This window comes from Apaloderma vittatum, unplaced genomic scaffold (genome assembly GCF_000703405.1).
Source record: "Apaloderma vittatum isolate BGI_N311 unplaced genomic scaffold, ASM70340v1 scaffold2125, whole genome shotgun sequence".
NCBI classification, from domain to species: Eukaryota; Metazoa; Chordata; class Aves; order Trogoniformes; family Trogonidae; genus Apaloderma; species Apaloderma vittatum.
The window spans coordinates 1-19,153 of NW_009716299.1; the positions used below are offsets into that span (position 1 = coordinate 1).

At 40.2% G+C, this 19,153-nt stretch overlaps 1 protein-coding gene across 1 annotated transcript in view; it reads left to right on the forward strand.

Annotated features, from left to right (window-relative positions):
- Positions 1 to 929: 929 nt before the first annotated feature.
- The window catches only part of PCOLCE2 (procollagen C-endopeptidase enhancer 2), a gene marked incomplete at both ends in the record, with an annotated part of 24,530 nt that continues 6,306 nt past the window's right edge, over positions 930 to 19,153 (forward strand). The window contains 4 exons of the mRNA XM_009869459.1: positions 930 to 1,038; positions 11,694 to 11,949; positions 13,677 to 13,801; positions 16,783 to 16,919. Of these exons, the coding sequence (XP_009867761.1) occupies positions 930 to 1,038; positions 11,694 to 11,949; positions 13,677 to 13,801; positions 16,783 to 16,919 (627 nt within the window). The remainder of the gene's footprint in view (positions 1,039 to 11,693; positions 11,950 to 13,676; positions 13,802 to 16,782; positions 16,920 to 19,153) is intronic.

Here is a 19,153-nt window from a genome sequence, read left to right on the forward strand (position 1 = left end):
CTGCCTGCGGGCTGCACCGCCGGGGTGTCGCTGCCCGTTACCGCATCGAGGGAGGGCACGGGCAGGGACTTCTTCCACGGAAGCAAGTCACTGCGAGAGGAGCCCCATAGAACGCAGTGTGTGCCATACCCCGCCGTTCGGTTAGGCTGGGCTGTGCTGGGCAGTGCTGGGCTGGGCAGTGCTGGGCTGTGCTGTGCAGTAAGTGCAGTGCTGTGCCGGGCTGGGCTGTGCAGTGCCGGGCTGTGCAGTACAGTGCTGTGCAGTGCTGTGCTGTGCTGCATGGAACACTCTGTGTGTGCGCGGCCCGGGGCAGCCGCAGCCAACAGCCGGCCCGTGAGCTCGGAACGGCCTCACGCCGGTGCAATGAGGACGTGCAACTTGTCAGCAGAGTAGAGCAGCAGGACTTGTGTGCGTGGTGGGTTCTGTTCTTGTGGTATAGAAAACTTACAGAGTGATTTACCTGATCAGAGTCTCTAAATTCAAAGCATTTTAGGTTAGAATGGAAAGGAGTTAAAAGTTATTTTTATTACAGTACTATTTTAACTACTCCTGTGTATACTATAAAAAGTCATTGCTCATGACTTTTAATAACTCTTTTTTCATTATAACAAGCCATTTGCAATGATGCATTACACCACCACACCTTCGATTTTACAAACTAAAAAAGGAGTGAAGGTAACAGTCTGCGTAAATCCAGAATTAAGGTCCACACAGTTAATTTCCCCTGCACCTAAGTTTGCATGTTAAATTGCACATTCTGTGTCAATAGTGAAATTATGTAAGTAAGAAACATGTTTAAAGTTAGCAATGTTTTTACGTATTTAAGATATATTTTAAAGTAGAAGACAGCCCATGCCTCTTTACTACTATATAAAAAGTAAGTTCAATATATTTAAAAATTAAGCACTGTTTTTTCCTATTATTCTCAGGCCTACATTTACATGTGGAGGAGTTGTATCTGGAGAGTCAGGGTTTATTGGAAGTGAAGGATTTCCTGGAGTCTACCCTCCAAACAGCAAATGTACTTGGAAAATCACAGTAAGAATTCTTAATATCACAAAATCAGTGCTGAAAACAATGAAGATCTATTTGTTGTTAATGCCAGTGTTTTGTATGGGATAACTTATGTGCACTAATGAACTCAGTAACTCAGAGTAGTTCAACTAACTGGAGCTTTTTAGGGTTGCTGTAATACGATAATTGTGGCTGAAATAGAACTAACCTTGCCTAATGTCAGAAGCAAATTTTCATTGACTTCCATAGAAACACCCCTAATTGTTTTAAATTAACTCACTTGAAAGCAAACATCTACCATTCTACTCACTGCAGAAAGCAACAGTTAATTGGATCAAGTGGATTAAAGTAAAGCTTTGAGGTATAGGTAATGAAAAGCAAAATTTGTTGGCAAAAAGACATAGAAAAAGATTCAAACAAAACAAAAATAAGATCAGGAAGGTTTGCTTGTAATGTGTAAATAACAATGTTCTTCCAGCCAGGACATCTGGACTATATCATGCAGTAGGCTGACAAAGCGGTAGCAAAATGTTACATTTGTAGATGCCCATGTGAAAGCATGTGGTATGTTAGATATTTTGATGCTGAAATGAGACTGTAGGGCAGAGACATCATATTCATGGACAGCAAATGCCTTTAACAGGTAAGACTGAATGCTCCAGTGCTGGATGTGTCCTTATGCACAGACTCAGAGAAAGACGTTTGAGTGAATAATTACTTTTCCTCACACCTGCACAAATTGCCTACCGAATTTCATCTGTTTTTTAGGCACAGTTCATTCCTGAGAACTCCTATGACATTCAGGCACAGAATATGGTCTTTACAGAAAAAAGATATATAATAAGGCATGAAAAAAAAATTAATCTCTGTGTGATAGGATCACTAAAGACAACTTCATTCTGAAGACTGCCTTACAGGCTAGGTGTCGGCAGTAGAATAGAATGCCACAGGATACTTGTCTCCTGCTACTGTAGAGATGCTGACGCAAAGCGGGAGACACTGATCTGTTTACAGCATTTGGTTAAAATGACTCTTGTACCAAATGAGTGATGTAATTTCAATTATTTTATCTGAAGCGTACCACTGAAGCTGCAACAGTTACTTTCTGCACCTTTATGTACCATTATTATTAGGGCCAAGTTAGAGGTTACCTTTCATCTGTGACTGACTTTAGTCCAGAACAGTAGGATGCGAAATACAGTGTATAAATATACTTGCTTCCTGCTGTCAAGGGTCTGAGATTATAGCAATTAGAGTGGCCCACCTTGAAATCTGAAGAGCAGATGCAAATTGCATTTGCAGTCATACACACATGCCTTAAGTAAAAGAGAATAAACCTCCAAAGATAGTTTACTAACATAACTCAGATCTTCAAAAGTTCAAAATTCAATCTGGAGAGGAAGTAATTTTGATTATAACAGCATAAAGCTTTTACAATTAAAAAAATTGGAATACAAATGGAGGAAGCACTGGAGAAACATTTACTGAAGCATCCCATGGATCTCCTTTTTATTACACATTGAGAGCAGAAGGAGAAGAGAACAAGTGATTGTATTTAAAAAGTACATACAGAGTGACTTCACTGCAGACTTAACATGGCTGTTGCCAACAAGACACGAGCATCCAGCTTAGCCTGGACATTGTGAGAAGCGCTACCACAGAGCTGTAGCAGGGTTGTGTCTGCACTCGGGATTTATTGACCGTGGGAGGAACTTGATGGCTTCTGGCATTTCATCACGACTCGTGCTTTTCTGCTGCGCTGCATTTGCTCCTGCTGTCCGACTGCAGTATACCTATTCTCTGTAGCTTGCCCAAAGCCAGAGAAAGGCTGCACGACTGCAGTAATTCGGGTTTTCTTGTGCCCCCACTTCGTTTTAGTATATTGGTAAATGATATTGTTCACTAAGCCAAGCTGATTTTTTTTCCCCCCTATGACCTATGTAGAACATCCTGTCTTTCGGATGCGCAGGAAGGATGTAGGGAAGACAAGGACTACAAAACTTGCAAGACTAAGCCTGCACTCTCTTTTTAAAGAGGATGATTTAGCAAACTGAGGGAAAGTGGTACACTTGACGATCTGGTTAGCCTGAATTTAAACAACAAAATCCTTTCACCGAATACTGCAGAGGCTCAGAATGGCTTGTGATAGCACCAGATAAGAAAGCCAGTTACACTGCCATGAAGAAATATGGTGTAGTTACTGTTAGGCTTCCTCATTTAGCATCTGGTCTTAGGAGGTGACTAAGACTTTTTGCCTGTGTGTTTTAGCCAAGGGCTGTGAACACCATCCTGAAAACACTCTGCCTAATGCAGGATCTGACTGGTCTGCAAGACTGGAACAGACATTGATTCACTTTGTGTCTGGGTCACCAGAAGCATGAAGCTGCTGTTTTCTCAACTACATGATCTCATCTCCTGAAGAAGAAATCCACAAAGAGGCAGAGTGACAGCTAATTCATTCTTTATAAGAAAACAGATTTAGAAAATGTTATAGATAATATAGATAAAGCAGTGTAACATTCAGGTATCAGCTGAAATCTCTCCAACTGGTTTGCTAAAGGTAGAAGAGTCTTTCTAACTCAGTTATGGTTCTGTTATTTCAAGAGACTGGGACCTTTTCAGCTGGCTAAAGAAACCAGCTTCTGTATTCTAAGAGCTCTAAGAAGTGTTCAGCACATGCTTGTGGTTATATTACAGCCTTGGCAGCCTACCAAGCAGCTTTTAGCTGGCCTTGCTAAGAATTTGTACAGCTATTTCCTTTCCGATAGTAACGTATATATCTTTATCTAAAATATGTCATATACATTTTAATACTTTCTAATCCTTCTTGGACATCACCTTGCATAAATGTGTCACATAGTCTAGGAATCTAGACTGTTGTCCTGTGTTTTTCTGGCAGACTGTGTAGATCCCATAAAATTCTAACAACTTTATGTGCAACAATAATACTGAAGACTGTCGGAGTTATGTAAGGTTATATTTCTGTAGGTTCAGGAGCTGTGTTCCAGCAGGCTTGCTGACAATAAGCAAGATTTGAAAAATTTACTTATCAGGTGAGCTGGGAATCTGCTTTGGGGGAGTGAATTATTTTAAATAATTTTCTCTGCATTTTAAGCATTTTTTAATATAATTATGGCACTGCCCTTCCAGTAGAGAACAGATTTTTATGCATGGTTGTATTGCCAGAATAGAAATAGCTGAACAGAATCTAGTGCCTTTGTCAGGGAGAGCAGGTTAATACAATTTTTTAAAAAAAATCTTTTGTGGCTGGGGAGGATGGAGCTAGGGAACAAGCAACTAGGTTGGAGTTCTTCCTAGGATGTAACTCTGAATAAATTTCACATTCATTCCCAGCAGAGAGAAACAATATATTTAGCTTGCAGGTAGCTGATGTATTTTTCAAGTCTACCTAGGACTGCTGTGGCAAAACATACAATCATCATTTGGGTATTAAAGACGTACCAAAATATATTAAACCCATATACAATATAGGTTTAAAAATAAGGCAGAATATTTTCTCAGAAAGTTTTAAGACCCATTTAAGGGTTTTTCCCCACCAAAAGATTGTTTTCAAAGCAAATAATTGTCCTGGTTTGAGCTAAGCAGAACCAGTTCTGTTCAGTGATTTTTGCTTCTCAGCTCAGTCTCTTCTTAGAGGCAGGCTGCACTTGCTGAAGTTAGCAGCATATTTTTCTTAGGTGTTTTTTTTCCAGTCACTGGGGCATCATCCTTCATCTTGGTTTCTGATTCATCTGATGGTGTTGCTTGAGGAGGACTCTCTCATAGATCTTCCTCACCCATCATTGAGTGAAGTTGGCCATATGGACGGTACTGTTTTCTGGCTTTCTTTCTGCTCACTGGAGCAACTTTTGCCAGTACAGACTGAGGAATGAATACAGCGGCTGTTGATGTTTCTGCAGTGTTCATTGTCCAAGTTTGAGTAGGAGTAGTAGTCATTGTGGAAATTTGAGTGGCAGCAGCTACAATGCGTGTTGTGAAAACAGCATAACACCAAGACCAGTGCCAACATTTGAACTGATGCAACACATGGAAGAGAATTGAAAATATATTCAATTACAATGATAAAAACAATAGATAATGATATCCATAGCCAAAGTTCTCACCAACACCTAATGGGATGAGCCTGTCAGGCAACGAAGACATGATGTAAATTGTCTGGGTTTTTGTTTTGTTTTTTTTCCCAGTCCTTCAGAACTCTCAGAGAAAAGATCTCGTTCTCTCCTAACTGCACAAGCTGGAATTTAAACTATTGGGGCAATATATCAGAGCCCGTTTTGTGCCCCATGTTGGGCACCAGTCTTGCGGGTTAGGGCGGGGATGGCCACTAAATGCTGACAGATGCTCTCTAAATCCCTCTCCCTCCCCAAGTGGAAGGAAAAAGGGTATGAGGCAGAAGGACTTGAATAAGGAAATAATAAAAATAATGAACTATATACATATATTCAAAACCTGTATCAAACCCACCCTGCCTCCCCCCATCCTGATAGCAATCCCCACTGATGCTGCAGAGCAGCACTGGGGAAGTCACAGGCTCAGCAGCAGTGGGGAGCTGGATAAAGGGAGCTGGATTCAGGAACTCAGGATTGGTATCAAAGGCAGAAGATCGGACAGAGTCCGCCCTAGATGCTGGCCATTGCAGAAGAGAGAACTGAACCCTCATGATCGCTCACTTTAATACTAAATGTAACGTATATGGAACGGAATACTCTCGTTGGTCACCTGTCCTGTCTGTCACCCTCCAGAGGTGCAACCTTTTACTTCCTTGTGACCCCCTTACTACCCAGCACCCCCAGCGTGGCACACAAGAGCCAGCAGTGGCCTTGGTCACTATAGGAATAAGTATGAGCAAGAGCCTTTCTGCATCCCAGTCCCAGGCAGTAACTGTAAACATCAGGTGTTATCACTGCTAGTAGCAGGCACCGTCTGCAAAAACATGCTGCTGACTTCAGAGACTGAGCTAAGTAAAAATCACTGAACAGAACTGATTCCTATTAGCTCAAACCAGGACAATAATCTAAACCAAGTAATTTTAAAGCATATGACAGTTTGAGAATCCTCTCCAGAGACCGCTATGTTGCAGAGGGCTTTGTGTTGTCAGAACAACAGAAAAACAGCCTAACTACTTTAAATGTAAGTGCACTTTGATCAACATTATATGAAATACCTGCAATGGCTGATGAAAAAGAGAACCCCGGGGACCTTACTTTGTGGTGAGTTTTATATATAAAGATTAATATTTTACACAGATGGTTTTAGAGAATTATGCTGTAGAGAAACTCCACCTAAAAATTTTCCTTTAGCCTTCAATAGGGTTAAGGCATCTTTCGCATGAGTTTTGAGTCATACCTTCTGATCCTGAAGAAGTTCATAGAGTTAAAATAAGAAGGAAAACATAGGGCAAGTATTGGTCACTCAGTGTGACAAGAAGAGGCAGAAACTAAACCGCCTCTGTTGTTGAAAGATACCAGCTGGGTGGATAAAGCAGAAAAATAAGGCACACCCTGCAGGGAAAGCATCATATATTCTTCCTTTGACTTCTCCCTCTTTTTTTTTTTCTTTTTTTTTCTAAGCAGCTACAATTCCTTCCAATTCTTTGCCTGAGGTACCCCATCATCTTACTGCGTCAGGCACAGACATGACTCAAAGTAAACAATACTGAGTCATGCTGGCCTGAGCTTTCTCCCTTGTGTTTTAAATGTCCTGAGATAAACACTAGCAGATTTTAGCACATTACTTTTTAACATTTAAAAAAGGAAAATGGTAGAAATGAAAGAAAAGTGTTGTTTTGCAAAGGGTGGGATTCCTTGCAAGTAGCTGCAAACTGAGTGGCTGCTGCCAGAACGTGGAACTACCATCCTCTGCGCTCTTGAAGGTCATCTGGTCATACCTCAAGCTTGTAACTGATTTAACATGCTGGGACAAGTTTGTTAGTTTTGTGAATAATGACCAATATTATTTTAATTAGTAATTAAATTATTTTATAACATAATCACAGTAAGTAGTGACTGTGATTAAGGGTCCCAGTCCATACATTTCTGTAAATGACTTATTTCCCTAAATTCAGTGAAACTTGAGAAAGGATAATTCTGACAACTAAAATCTGGAGTAGGCTCCTTATGTGGCTGAGTTTTTCCTCCACATTTTCTTACAAAATGTCATGAAACAAAACTAAGAAACTCAGTTACATCTGTGGGGAACGGTCTTGACCGAGATCAAGTAGTCTGAACCAACAGCAGCTATGGAGATTAAAAACTATAATGAAATATAATTATATAATGTAATGTAGTATAGTATCACATAGTCAGTGGTGGAGAGAGGAGAAGGAAGCAAACAACACTGCACAGAATTACTTATACCATGAAACAGAAACCCCAAGATTTGAGTGAATGGTTAGCTGGCAGTTCAGAGTTTGGCTGCTTTGACAGTGTCCTCTCGCTCTTGAACACAGGTCGGTCCCACATCCTGGTTCACTGTGCCCCACTTGAGGCAGCAGGGGAGTACGGAATACCTGGGGTTAGGACTGAGTGCCTTGAAGCTGGTGTGAGCAGAGTCAGCACTAGATCAATATACTCATGGAACAAAACTGTCAGTGAGGACCCATCAGCATGACGGAGGGATAATCACTTGGCTAAATCTGAATGCATTTCTTCAAGGACAGCAAAAAGACCTTTTCTTACTCCAGAACTTGCCTCTTCTCACATTTCAACTTCCTTTTTCAAACTCTGGGAGGGAGTAGGTGTCTTCAAAGAAGCAATTCAAGCTGAGCAAGTATGGAAAAATTTCATAAGCACTAACAAAATTATTTAATCTAATAGAATAGAGCAACTTCTGTTCAACTTTCGGAAACAGTGGTAAGAAAAGGGGTGATTTCATAAAGATGGGTAAGTTAAGTTGCAGCAAAGCTGCAAGACACTGTAGTGGAAAATGTTGGACAATCTTAACTGTAGGCATAACAGCTCAGTCAGTTTTAAAACAAGATAACCTTTAAAGGTCACCTCATTTGGATCCTGTTGTACTAATTGTACAAATGTACAAATAATGAATATTCTACTCCAAAAGAGCATATGCTATTTTATATACATACTTATGAAAAAAAAAGGCTATTTTAGCTTAACTGCCTAAATCTGACTTTATCTGACTAACTTTACAACCATCATTTTTGAACTGATTTGTCTGGTCACATAGAGTTTGTAATATAATAATAAATAAAAGACAGGTCCTCGAACAGAAATACCAAATTCCTTTTAGCTCTCTTTCTGTTAAAATGACCATATCTTAGTGCTTCTTAGTGATTCAGACCAGAAGATAACTCAATGCACTAATAAGAGATATAGTTACGAGAGCAGCAATTAGAAGAGTCATGTTGCTTTCACATAATACTTTACAATATGACCATGTGTCTGTATTGGCCTTATGCTGACAAATTATCCATTGCAGTTATTTTCTGTTATAGGGCTTGCTCACTTCAGTAGTGTGAGTTCTAAACCTAACATCTCGCTTTAAAGTTTTGTAAAAAATAGTCATTGTGTTTTGGAATTTCTGTGTAAGATTAGATGAGTTTTGTGATTTTGATGTAGTAGTAATATAGTGATGTACATCAGCACAAGGGAACTGAATGCATTTTCGGAAGAACTTAAAGGAAAATACTCTGAAACCAGCAACAGGAACTGCAGTGGGGCTGGTCAGCCAGTGTGTATTTGGGACCTGGGCACTTGAAAACAGCTCGTGCAAAAGTCCATCATGCTGCAGGATCAGTATCAACACCAGAAATAAAAGAAGCTGCATGAATGATAAACCTTAAGATATCTATAGCACATTTTTCACTGCACTTAGAGCTGCTGCCTGTCTTCTGTGGGTTGGTCAGTCCTGTCTATAGGACTTTCATCTTCCATTTAATCTCACAAGATTCAAACACTGTTTGACAATTTCATACAGTTTACCTGTAGTTCACCTCAAATTGGTGTTTTAAAGCAAGTCACTTTAAAGGAAAGAAAAAATAATGAACCCTTGAAGTAGCTTAAACATGGCCTTACTGCAGATAATTGAAGTGTGTGTATACATTTAAAGCAGTAAATAATAGCAGTGTGTCAGTAAAATAGAACAGCTGCAATTATTTTAATAGGTGACCACTCTACTGGGCTATGAATTGAATGCAGATAATTGCACTTTGCCTGTCTAGAGTCCCTCTATACTTTAAAATACTATTTCACTTCTTCCTGTACTTTTACATAGGGTTGAGTGCTCCTCAGTATGCTGCTTAATGTCTTAAAATCTTGCAACTCTATCGCAGGAAATGTTTCCCTCCTCGTTTTCCTTCCTTTTCTCCTATTTTGCTCTCTTAATATACATCCTTCTCAGTACTGTTGCCTCTTTAACAGTGTCCACAGACACAGATATAAGATTTACCCTGTCTTATGTTTCCTCAGATGTTTCTGAAAACAAAACTCTTTTCTGTATTGAGGACATCCATTAATGCTTCTTTTGAATTCTGCGTTTATAGTTTTAAATATTCTTTCCAAATACAATTCTTTTCCTTCAGCCTTCAAGCTAAATGTACCCACTCCAATAACTAAATATTACGGTTGTGCAGGATTAGCCATAAAGTTTGCGGTTCTATGTATAAATATAAGTTGTGTGTCAGTACAGAATCTTAGAATCATGGAGTGTTAGGGGTTGGAAGGGAACTGGAAAGATCATCTAGTCCAACCCCCCTGCCAGAGCAGGATCCCCTAGGGCAGCCACACAGGAACGCATCCAGGCGGGTTTCGAAAGTCTCCAGAGAAGGAGACCCCACAACCTCTCTGGGCAGCCTGTGCCAGTGCTCTGTCACCCTCACAGTAAAGAAGTTTCTCCTCATGTTGAGGTGGAACTTCCCATGTTCTAGCTTAAACCCATTATTTCTTGTCCTGTTACTGGGCACCACTGAGAAGAGGTTGTCCCCTTCCTCTTGACACCCACCCCTCAGGTATTTATGTATGTTACTAAGATCTTCCCCTTTTTTTTATCATTGCCCCTCTGTTTTGAAAAGCTGTTGCTGGCTCAAACCACCTTTGATGCTGTGCTTTGGATGTTTCAAAATAGGTTGCATCAAGTAAAGCTAGAAGCTGTGAGATGCCTTACTGAATACCAGGCTATGCTCAGGATGCCAGTGAGGCAACTGAAAGCTGTACTCTGCGAGTGAGGGTCATCTTCCTGTGTGAATCTTTATTTCTACTGAGTAGTGTCCAACCTATATTAGAAAGACAGGTGCTGTGCTGTGGTGATTGACATGGTCTGAAATGTCAAAGAACTGAATAAGGCAGGAAGATACTGGTGGGCAGGGAAGTTACTTAAAGGTCATTGAAGTGGTTATTTTTGTACTTTTTTTTGTACTTTTTTTTGTTTTCTTTTGTCCTGCAGAGTCTGTAAAGCATATGCAGCTGGCACTTTTGATAGTGTTGGATGGATAAACGAATCACAAATGAATTGCAAGTGGAAAAGTCCTAGGCTTTATGCTGCTTTTGGCATTGAGTAGCTCCTCAAGTTCAAGCCACTTAAAGACTAGTCAACAATGTGTCACTGCTGATGGAAGCAATTACACCATCTTAGGCTGTGACATTTGTCTGTCATGTCAACTGCTGTCTGAGATTTTTTCCCCTTAGTTTTTTTTAGTAAATATCCCCATTGTGCACACTGACTCACACTTTGTATTAATGAGAAATGTAAGGCTTTAAAAAACCAATTGCACGGTAGCCTCATTACTATGAAAAATCCATTATATGGAAGTAATTTGTCAAAGCCAACTGTTTAGTTGCTGTAATTTACTCATTTATCAAGTTTGATTGGAATGTAGTGACTTTCTTAATTTTTTTTAACCTTTCTAACCCTCTTTCCATGACGAAGAATTTTTTTTTTGTGGAAAGGACAAAAGATGATTTGCAATCACTGATAAGTATATGTATTAATGCTTCAAATAACTTGTTTTATGTTGGAAATGAGTTAGGTTTCCATGGATTTGCATGGAAACTGATATGGAATCTTGTCAATCCATGAAGTTTTTGTCTGTACAAAAGGGTCTGGCTGGCAAAGAATAGACTGAGCAAGGCCTGTAAATTAGATAATAAGCATCAAGAAATGTAGTTAATATTGGATCTCCATAATTCTTGTAGCTGAAGGATCAGACATGGTTTGGTTTGCAGAAGAAAATCCTTCAAACTATGAAACTTTATGACACAATTAGCAAGATAAGAGAGACCATTTCATTTGCTCAAAATTGTAAATTGCTTGTTTCTTTTTTAAAAAAAAATATTATTCTCCTCACCTTACTTTGGTGACAGGGAGGTGCATGGCTGATTACATACTTCAGCAGAAAATAAGAGAAACATGGCAAGCTGATTTGGGTGGTGATAGTATATAATCAACTCTATGAGCCTGGCTAGATGCTACTGTGGATCAGGAAGAAGAAAATGACAACAGAGATGGCCTGAGCTTTAGTTTTGTGATTGTTCCAATGTGATTTTAAAAACCACTCTGCCTGGGGCATAGTTGACAGAAACAGCTTGCCTGTTGAGTAGTGAAGGGTATGAAAATACTCACACAAATAGTGGGATCAGATAGGTATGTGGTCAAAATCACACTTCAATTTACATCTCTCCCTCCTTTCCTCTCTCTTTCTGCAGGTCCCAGAAGGAAAAGTAGTGGTTCTTTCTTTCAGATATTTAGACCTCGAAAGTGACAACTTGTGCCGATACGATTTTGTGGATATATACAACGGCCATGCCAATGGACAACGCATCGGCAGGTTCTGTGGTACTGTGAAACCAGGTGCCCTTGTATCCAACAGCAATAAAATGCTGGTGCAGATGACTTCAGATGCTAATACTGCTGGAAGTGGATTCATCGCAAAGTTTTCTGCAGCAGAACCACATGAAAGAGGTAGTTAATAATTATATATATATATGCTGAAGACAAATATAGCTGAACAGCTGCATGGAGAGCAACATTAATGCTTAAAAGGACGTGATGCCAGATATATAAGGGATTGTGCTGTTCAACATATTCATTAATTATCTTGCTTAGCAAATATCGTAGTATAACTGTTTAGCCATTGTAGTTGATGAAAGTAGTAAAGAGGAGGACTAACTATTTTAAGAATTGTGAAAAAAAACTACACCTGGTACCAGTATGGTAATTGCTTATCAATAAAATGGCAGATGAAATTCAATATAGATAAATGTTGCAAGTAAGGGGAAAATAACTTTATGTGTAGTACAATAGACTCTGAATTGACTATTACCACTTAGGAATGAAATCTCAGGTTTAAAATAGATAACTTATGAAAACACCAGTTGAGCATCAATCCAGTGCTTAATAGGTATCAAAAAAGAAACAGACTTAACAGTTTTTTGAAAAGGGAATAAAGGCCAAAGAACAACAACAAAAAGTTATGCAGCTGTAAGTCCATGATACATCTACATCTTTAATACTCTGTGCCATTATGATATTCCCAACTGGGAACAGGATATAATAAAACTATCAGATGCAATCAGAGACAACAAGTATGACAGAGTTAAGGAACATCTTCTACACAAAAACCAGCTGCACAGCATGGACATCTTTGTGGTGGGAGAGAGAAGGTTAAAGGGAAAGTAGGAGAGGGCTCTATAGTCATGACTGGTATGGAGAAAGTGAACAGGAACCACAGTCACTTTCTAATAAAAAAACAAATAAAACTAATAAAAAATCCCAAATGAGCAAGTGGCTGCAAAGTTAAGAAGGTGATTTTTTTCAGTGAACGGGGAAGTGATGGAGTGCTGTGCCAGGAGCCATTGTGGATTGTCAATTTCTGCACTGGTTTAAAAACAGTTAGGAAAACATATGGAAGAAAAAGTGGTTAGATATTAAACATAAAAGCTATGCCTTATGCTTAGGAAGGCTATGAACTGCAAGCGGCTGGGAGGTTACAGGGAGGTGGTGTTGCTCTGCTGAGTGAATCTGTTTGCTATTAGCATGCTACCAGACTAGATAGGTTGTTAGGCAGGTCCAGTGCAGATGATGAGTAATTTATTGGTCCTTCCAGTTGTATCCCTGTATTGATAACTTATTGAAAGATGTTTTAAATGACTGTGATGTGATAGAGTTAATTTTAATTCATTAAATTAAATTAATTAATTAAATCAAATAAAAGAATATTCATAATCATATTATAAATATTACATACCTGATGTAGCTTTATAATTTATACCTGAGAGGAAGAGATATCGAGGAAAAAGCCTGGCTCCATTGTGGGCTCTCCACAGGCCACAGTTGCTTCTGGAATGGTGGTCAGCCCTGGCACAGGTGCCCCCTGCGCTGTGAGGATGGCAGCTCCTCCTCCTCCAGTGACCCTGGTGTTTGCAGGAATGTTTCTCACTCTTTTTTTTTCACTCCCTTCTTCATCTACATCTGGCATTTTCTGCCCTTTATTAAATGCATTTTCCCAGAGGTGCCGCCAGCTGAGCGAAGGACTGCTGTCCTGTGGTGGGGCCATGGCAGAGGTGGCCAGAATTGGCTGGGACCGGCCACGTCTCCCTCACCGAGGTCTCTGCAGTGAAAGAAGTGCAGTACACGTGTTACCTGCATCCCCGTTGCACTCTGATCAGCGTGGTGTGCTGTACTTGCAGGGGATCAGTACTGTGGGGGACGACTGGAGAAGCCGTCAGGGTCTTTCCACACGCCCAACTGGCCAGAGCGAGACTACCCGGCAGGAGTGACCTGCTCCTGGCACATCATAGCCCCGAAGAACCAGGTGAGGCACTGTCATCGTCCCACTGGTGTGGCCCAGCTTCCATTGCCTGCAAGGACTAACACCTCATCAACAGCCTGCACACACAACATGCTGCCTGCGCTGCACCGAAACAATAAAAATGCTGTCTGGCTGAAATGTAGAGTAGGTACGTGCAAGTGGTGTAGGCACACCTGTGCACCAGCAACACCCACCTTCCTCTTACCTGTTACCTGGTGCACTCCAGTAACGCCTGTGCTTTCTCAGCATTGTATGTCCTCTTCTGTGCAGTGATACATTTCCCTGATTAAACTTTTTAAAGCATCTGTGACTTATGAGGCTTTTAAAATAGATTCTTTTAAGACGGTTTTGTTAATTAAGTCAGAGCAGGTGATTATCTCAGGACCAATGCTAGGTTTAAGTCTAACAACATCTGTAGCAGTTTCTGTGTTGCTGCAGTTTGTTACTAGAGCTTACTGAATTTATTAAAAGCAGAAATTATTTTATTCTGCTTGCAGTACAGGGAATATGTTCAGATGTGACCTGCACATGGATTTTCAGTTTCATGAAATTTTATTTCATATTTTGAAGTCTCTTTCTCATGCTTGCTTGATTAGCTGGGTGCTATCAGAGCATATGCTGCCACTTCATTAAGACCTGAAGAAATGTGGCAGCAGACTAAGAGGGCTCATTTGCCACACATGGCAAACACAAGGTTCCCTGCACTGTAGGGTTAATTTCAGTCTTAGCATCACATTTTCTGATTGTTGCTGAGCCATCTGCTCTGTGCTTTGGCAGGAAGTCTACCAAGACTGAATGCTTTGGTCACCAAGCATGTTTGGTAGGTTGCTTTTCTTAACCACATCCAGCTTTTCTCACTCCTGTACACATAAAGGCAACTTTCCTTTTAATCTTCTTCTTATGACTGTAATCCTTCAAATAAAAAAGCTGCCCCAGACAAATGTGTTCTTGACAACTTTCTTATTTTTTTCATTTACCAAGATATTTTCTCCCTTCAAGTGAAGCAGTACATCAGCTTAATATTTCCTGTACTTCTCTTTAATCCACATTCCTTGCTTGCTAGATGCAAGTCCGATAGATAGGCAGTGATTTTTAAAACCTTATCTGTAAACTGCAGATGACTTTCATTCTTTCCCAATAACTCTAGATAAGCCTAAAAACCTTTTTTAAGCTTGTAGAGAAGATTTAAGAAAGGCTATATAGGCATGAAAATAAGGGCATTATATCCTGTACCTTTTGAAGATCCTGTTCCATAATTCTCCAAATTTCTGAATATCTATTTTTCCTGTACTGCAGCAGTGGTTGTTTGCATGCAAATGAGGCAGTTTTGACAGTGACAAAAGCCATTCCTAAGGAAGTAGTGAATAAGCATCTCTCTTCAAGTACACATGAAAAGCTCTTCACTCTTCTGTTTGGTAAGGTTTAGTTGCCGTTGTCTCACTTCCTTTTACAAGGGACACTTTTGCTTCTAACCCAAACCAATAGTTACTTCACTTAGTACAGAAGCTGGAAAAGCTTCTCATAATGGAGAAGAGCTTCTATCACAAAATATTTTGTTATTAGCGCAAAGTACACTTATGAACAATAGTACAGTAGATACTATAACCTGCTAGTTTGCCTGCTGTGGAAAAAAACCCCAGAATTTCTGCTCCCAGTTGCATTACTTCTTTCTATACCTTCTTTTCTCATCACAAGTATATTACTCAGATGGATATTTCCATTTAAAGTGCATTTTTTTTTCATCATGACTACAAGTTTTTTGGAACAAGCCTGTTACTCATCTCTGAAACCAAGTCTCCGTTAGGTTACTCATACTTTATGGGACACAAGATAATGCCTTACACATCTGAGTAGTGCAAAAGCATACCGAGGCAAAATTCAGACCTTAGGAGATATGATAGCAGGCTATAATTACTACGAATGTGGAACAAGATAATTTTTACTGTATCAGTAAATGTATGTAATGTACAAATGACTGCTTCTTCTTTGTACAGTCTTAAAAGATTTAATATCATCTTTGTTTGAGACAGACTTTTAAAGAAAGAGGAATCCTGCATATCTACAATCAACACAGTCAGTCATGCCTCATTTGTGCTGTTTATGGGAAAGTGATTTAAATACTGTTGTGCTTCATATAAAGAAGCAAACTAATTGCATATATTACCTCTGTTTCAGTTGTGCAACTGTGTTGTGTTTTCCTACCTTATTACACACAACTGACAGACTCATATTGCAGGACTTGATTTCAGAGAAGTAAATTCCATTTCTGTTTTCTTGTCCATTGCTTTTGTTTCTTAAGTAGAAAAGTCTGTAAATTCGATATGGGGGCTAATAGCATCAGTACTGGAAATACCAGCGTTATACTAGTGTTCATGACTTGTAAAGCCTCAACATTTATGGAAATTGTGTATGGAAACACAATTCCTTTAACTACTTACTTCCTCCTGGTCTTTTTCTTACTATTTATTAATCTTTTGTTATCAGTATTTTTGTTTCTGACCTTTTTATTTCTGCATCAAGTAAACACACCATTGACAACCACAGTGATTCAGACCCTGCTCTGAATTAACTCAATGAAATGACTCTTACCAACTTTGCCTTTGCTTTTGCTTTAGCATATATTGAATGATATGACAACATTAAACCCCCCTTTTCTGTGGTTTAGATTTGTTAGAGTTATTTTAAAAGCAATGTAACACCTAACACCTACTATCCTCTTTTTGTTCACCCATAAAAATAATTTTATCAGAAGTTACCTGCGTATATTTGAGAACAAAAGGTTTTCTAGAATATTAGTCATGTGCTGAACTCTTGGAGAGAAATCACATGGATTAAAATACTTCACAATTAAGTGGATTAAGGACTTTTCATTTTTGGAAAGAAAAATCAATTACTACTTCATATGAAGAGGTCACCTACTATAAGAAGCACTAATAAATTCTGCATATCAAAACATTAATGAGTTATTTACATTTTCCCTGCAGCTAATAGAGTTAAAGTTTGAGAAGTTTGATGTAGAGAGAGACAACTACTGCAGATACGACTATGTCGCAGTGTTTAATGGTGGGGAAATCAATGATGCTAAAAGAATTGGCAAGTACTGCGGAGACAGTCCACCAGCGTAAGTAATGTTCTGAATTATGAATTTCACTACCACTGTGTGGTTCTACAGAGGGATCTGGACAGGCTGGATCAATGGGCCGAGGCAACTTGTATGAAGTTCACTAAAGCCAGATGCTGGGTCCTGCACTTGGGTCACAACAGCCCCAGGCAGTGCTACAGGCTTGGAGAAGGACCTGGGGGTGTTGTCAACAGCCGGATGAACATGAGCCAGCAGTGTGCTCCGGTGGCCAAGAAGACTGTTGGTCTGATACAGGCATCCTGGCCTGTATCAGAAATTGTGTGTCCAGAAGGACTAGGGAAGGGGTCATCGACGTGTACTCACCACTGGTGAGGTCACACCTCAAATTCTGGTTTTTTGGGCCCCTCATGATGCGAAAGAGAGTGAGTTGCTGGAGCATGTCCGGAGAAGGGCAGCAAAGCTGGTGAAGGGTGTAAAGAACAAGTCTTATGAGAAGTGGCTTAGGGAGCTGGATTGTTTAGCCTAGAGAAAAAGAGGGTAAGAGGAGACCTTACTGCTCTCTACAACTACTTGAAAGGAGGTTATAGCGGGGTGGGGATCAGTCTCTTCTGCCATGCAACAAGTGACAGGACCAAAGGGAATGGCCTCCAGTTGCTCCAGGGGAGGTTTAGATTAGGTATTAGGAAAAATTTCTTCACTGGAAGGGTTGTCAAGCATTGGAATAGGCTGCCCAGGGAGGTGGTTGAGTCGCCATCCGTGGAGGTCTTTAAAGAATGTGTAGAAGTGGCACTTAGTGACATGGTTTAGTGGTGGACTTGGCAGTGCTAGGTTAACAGTTGGACTCGATGATCTTAAAGTTATCTTTTCCAACCTAAACAATTCTGTGTCATTTGCTGACAGTTTTATATTAGGCTTCTGAAATATTTGTATTCTTTTTAAAATTAAATGTGACATTTTCAATCTCCAGTTGAACTTTGAAGAGTCAAAATCTTATCTCTCCCTAGGTTTTCTCTCTTCTCTCTCCCTTTATGACTAGCCCTGTCTCAAATCCATATTCTGTCCTGTCCCTCAAGCCTCCTCAGAACACTGTATAACATCACCAATACTAATGCCGTCTATATAGGTATAATACCAATATTAATGGTAACCAATCCATAACATCACTTAATATGTGTGCATCGATTATAGATACTGAAGTACAAGGATTCAGCTAAACTCCCTAGCCCCTTGGCTTGTTACTCATTTTATCTGACTCATTTCCCCCTCAACTACTTCTCTTCTGCTGGATCATAATTATTTGTAAAAAGTTTTTTGGGTGAGGCTAGTGAAATTTAGCTCTCCTTTCGCATTGTTCTCCTTCCATCAAGCTTTTTAAAGCTGAGTAGCTTTTGAAGATTACAAGGACACAGAATCATAGAATCATAGAATGGCCTAGGCTGGAAGGGACCTTAGAGATCATCTAGTCCAACCTCCCTGTCATGGGCAGGGATGCCTCTCAACTAGATCATGATAGATAAACTTGTTTTAGAGAGGTGGGAATTGGTCTGTTCTCCCTAGCGGAGAGTGATAGGATGAGGGGAAATGGATGTAAATTGCGCCAGGGGAGGTTCAGGTTAGATAGTAGGAAGAATTTCTTTACTGAAAGGATTATCAGGCATTGGAATAGGCTGCCCAAAGAGGTGATTGAGTCACTGTCGCTGGAGTTGTTTAAGAGACGACTAGATGTTGAGTTGAGGGACATAGTTTAGTGAGTTGATAGGGCTGGGACAAAGGCTGGACTCGATGATCTTCACGGTCTCTTCCAGCTGAAACTATTCTATGATTCTATAAAAGGAAGAAATGCCAGTTGGCCCCTGAGGGGCAACCAGGAGTAGCTTCCTAAACCACCTCTCAAGATGGCTTGGCATCTATCCTCAGAGCAGAACAAAGCTGTAAATTGGTCTGCCAAACCCTAGTGGGCTTCATAGACGAGAAGCTCAACATGACCCAGCAGTGCGATCATGCAGCCCAGAAGGCCAGCTGTATCCTGGGATGCATCGAGAGGAGTGTGGTCAGCAGGTCAAGAGAGGTGATTCTCCCCTTATACTCTGCTCTTGTGAGACCCCACCTCGAATACTGCATCCAGTTCTGGTGCCCCCACCATAAGAGGGACGTGGATCTGTTGGAACGTGTTCAGAGGAGGCCACAAGTATGATCCAGGGGCTGGAGCACCTCTGCTATGAGGACAGGCTGCGGGAGCTGAGACTGTTCAGTCTGGAAAAGAGAAGACTTCG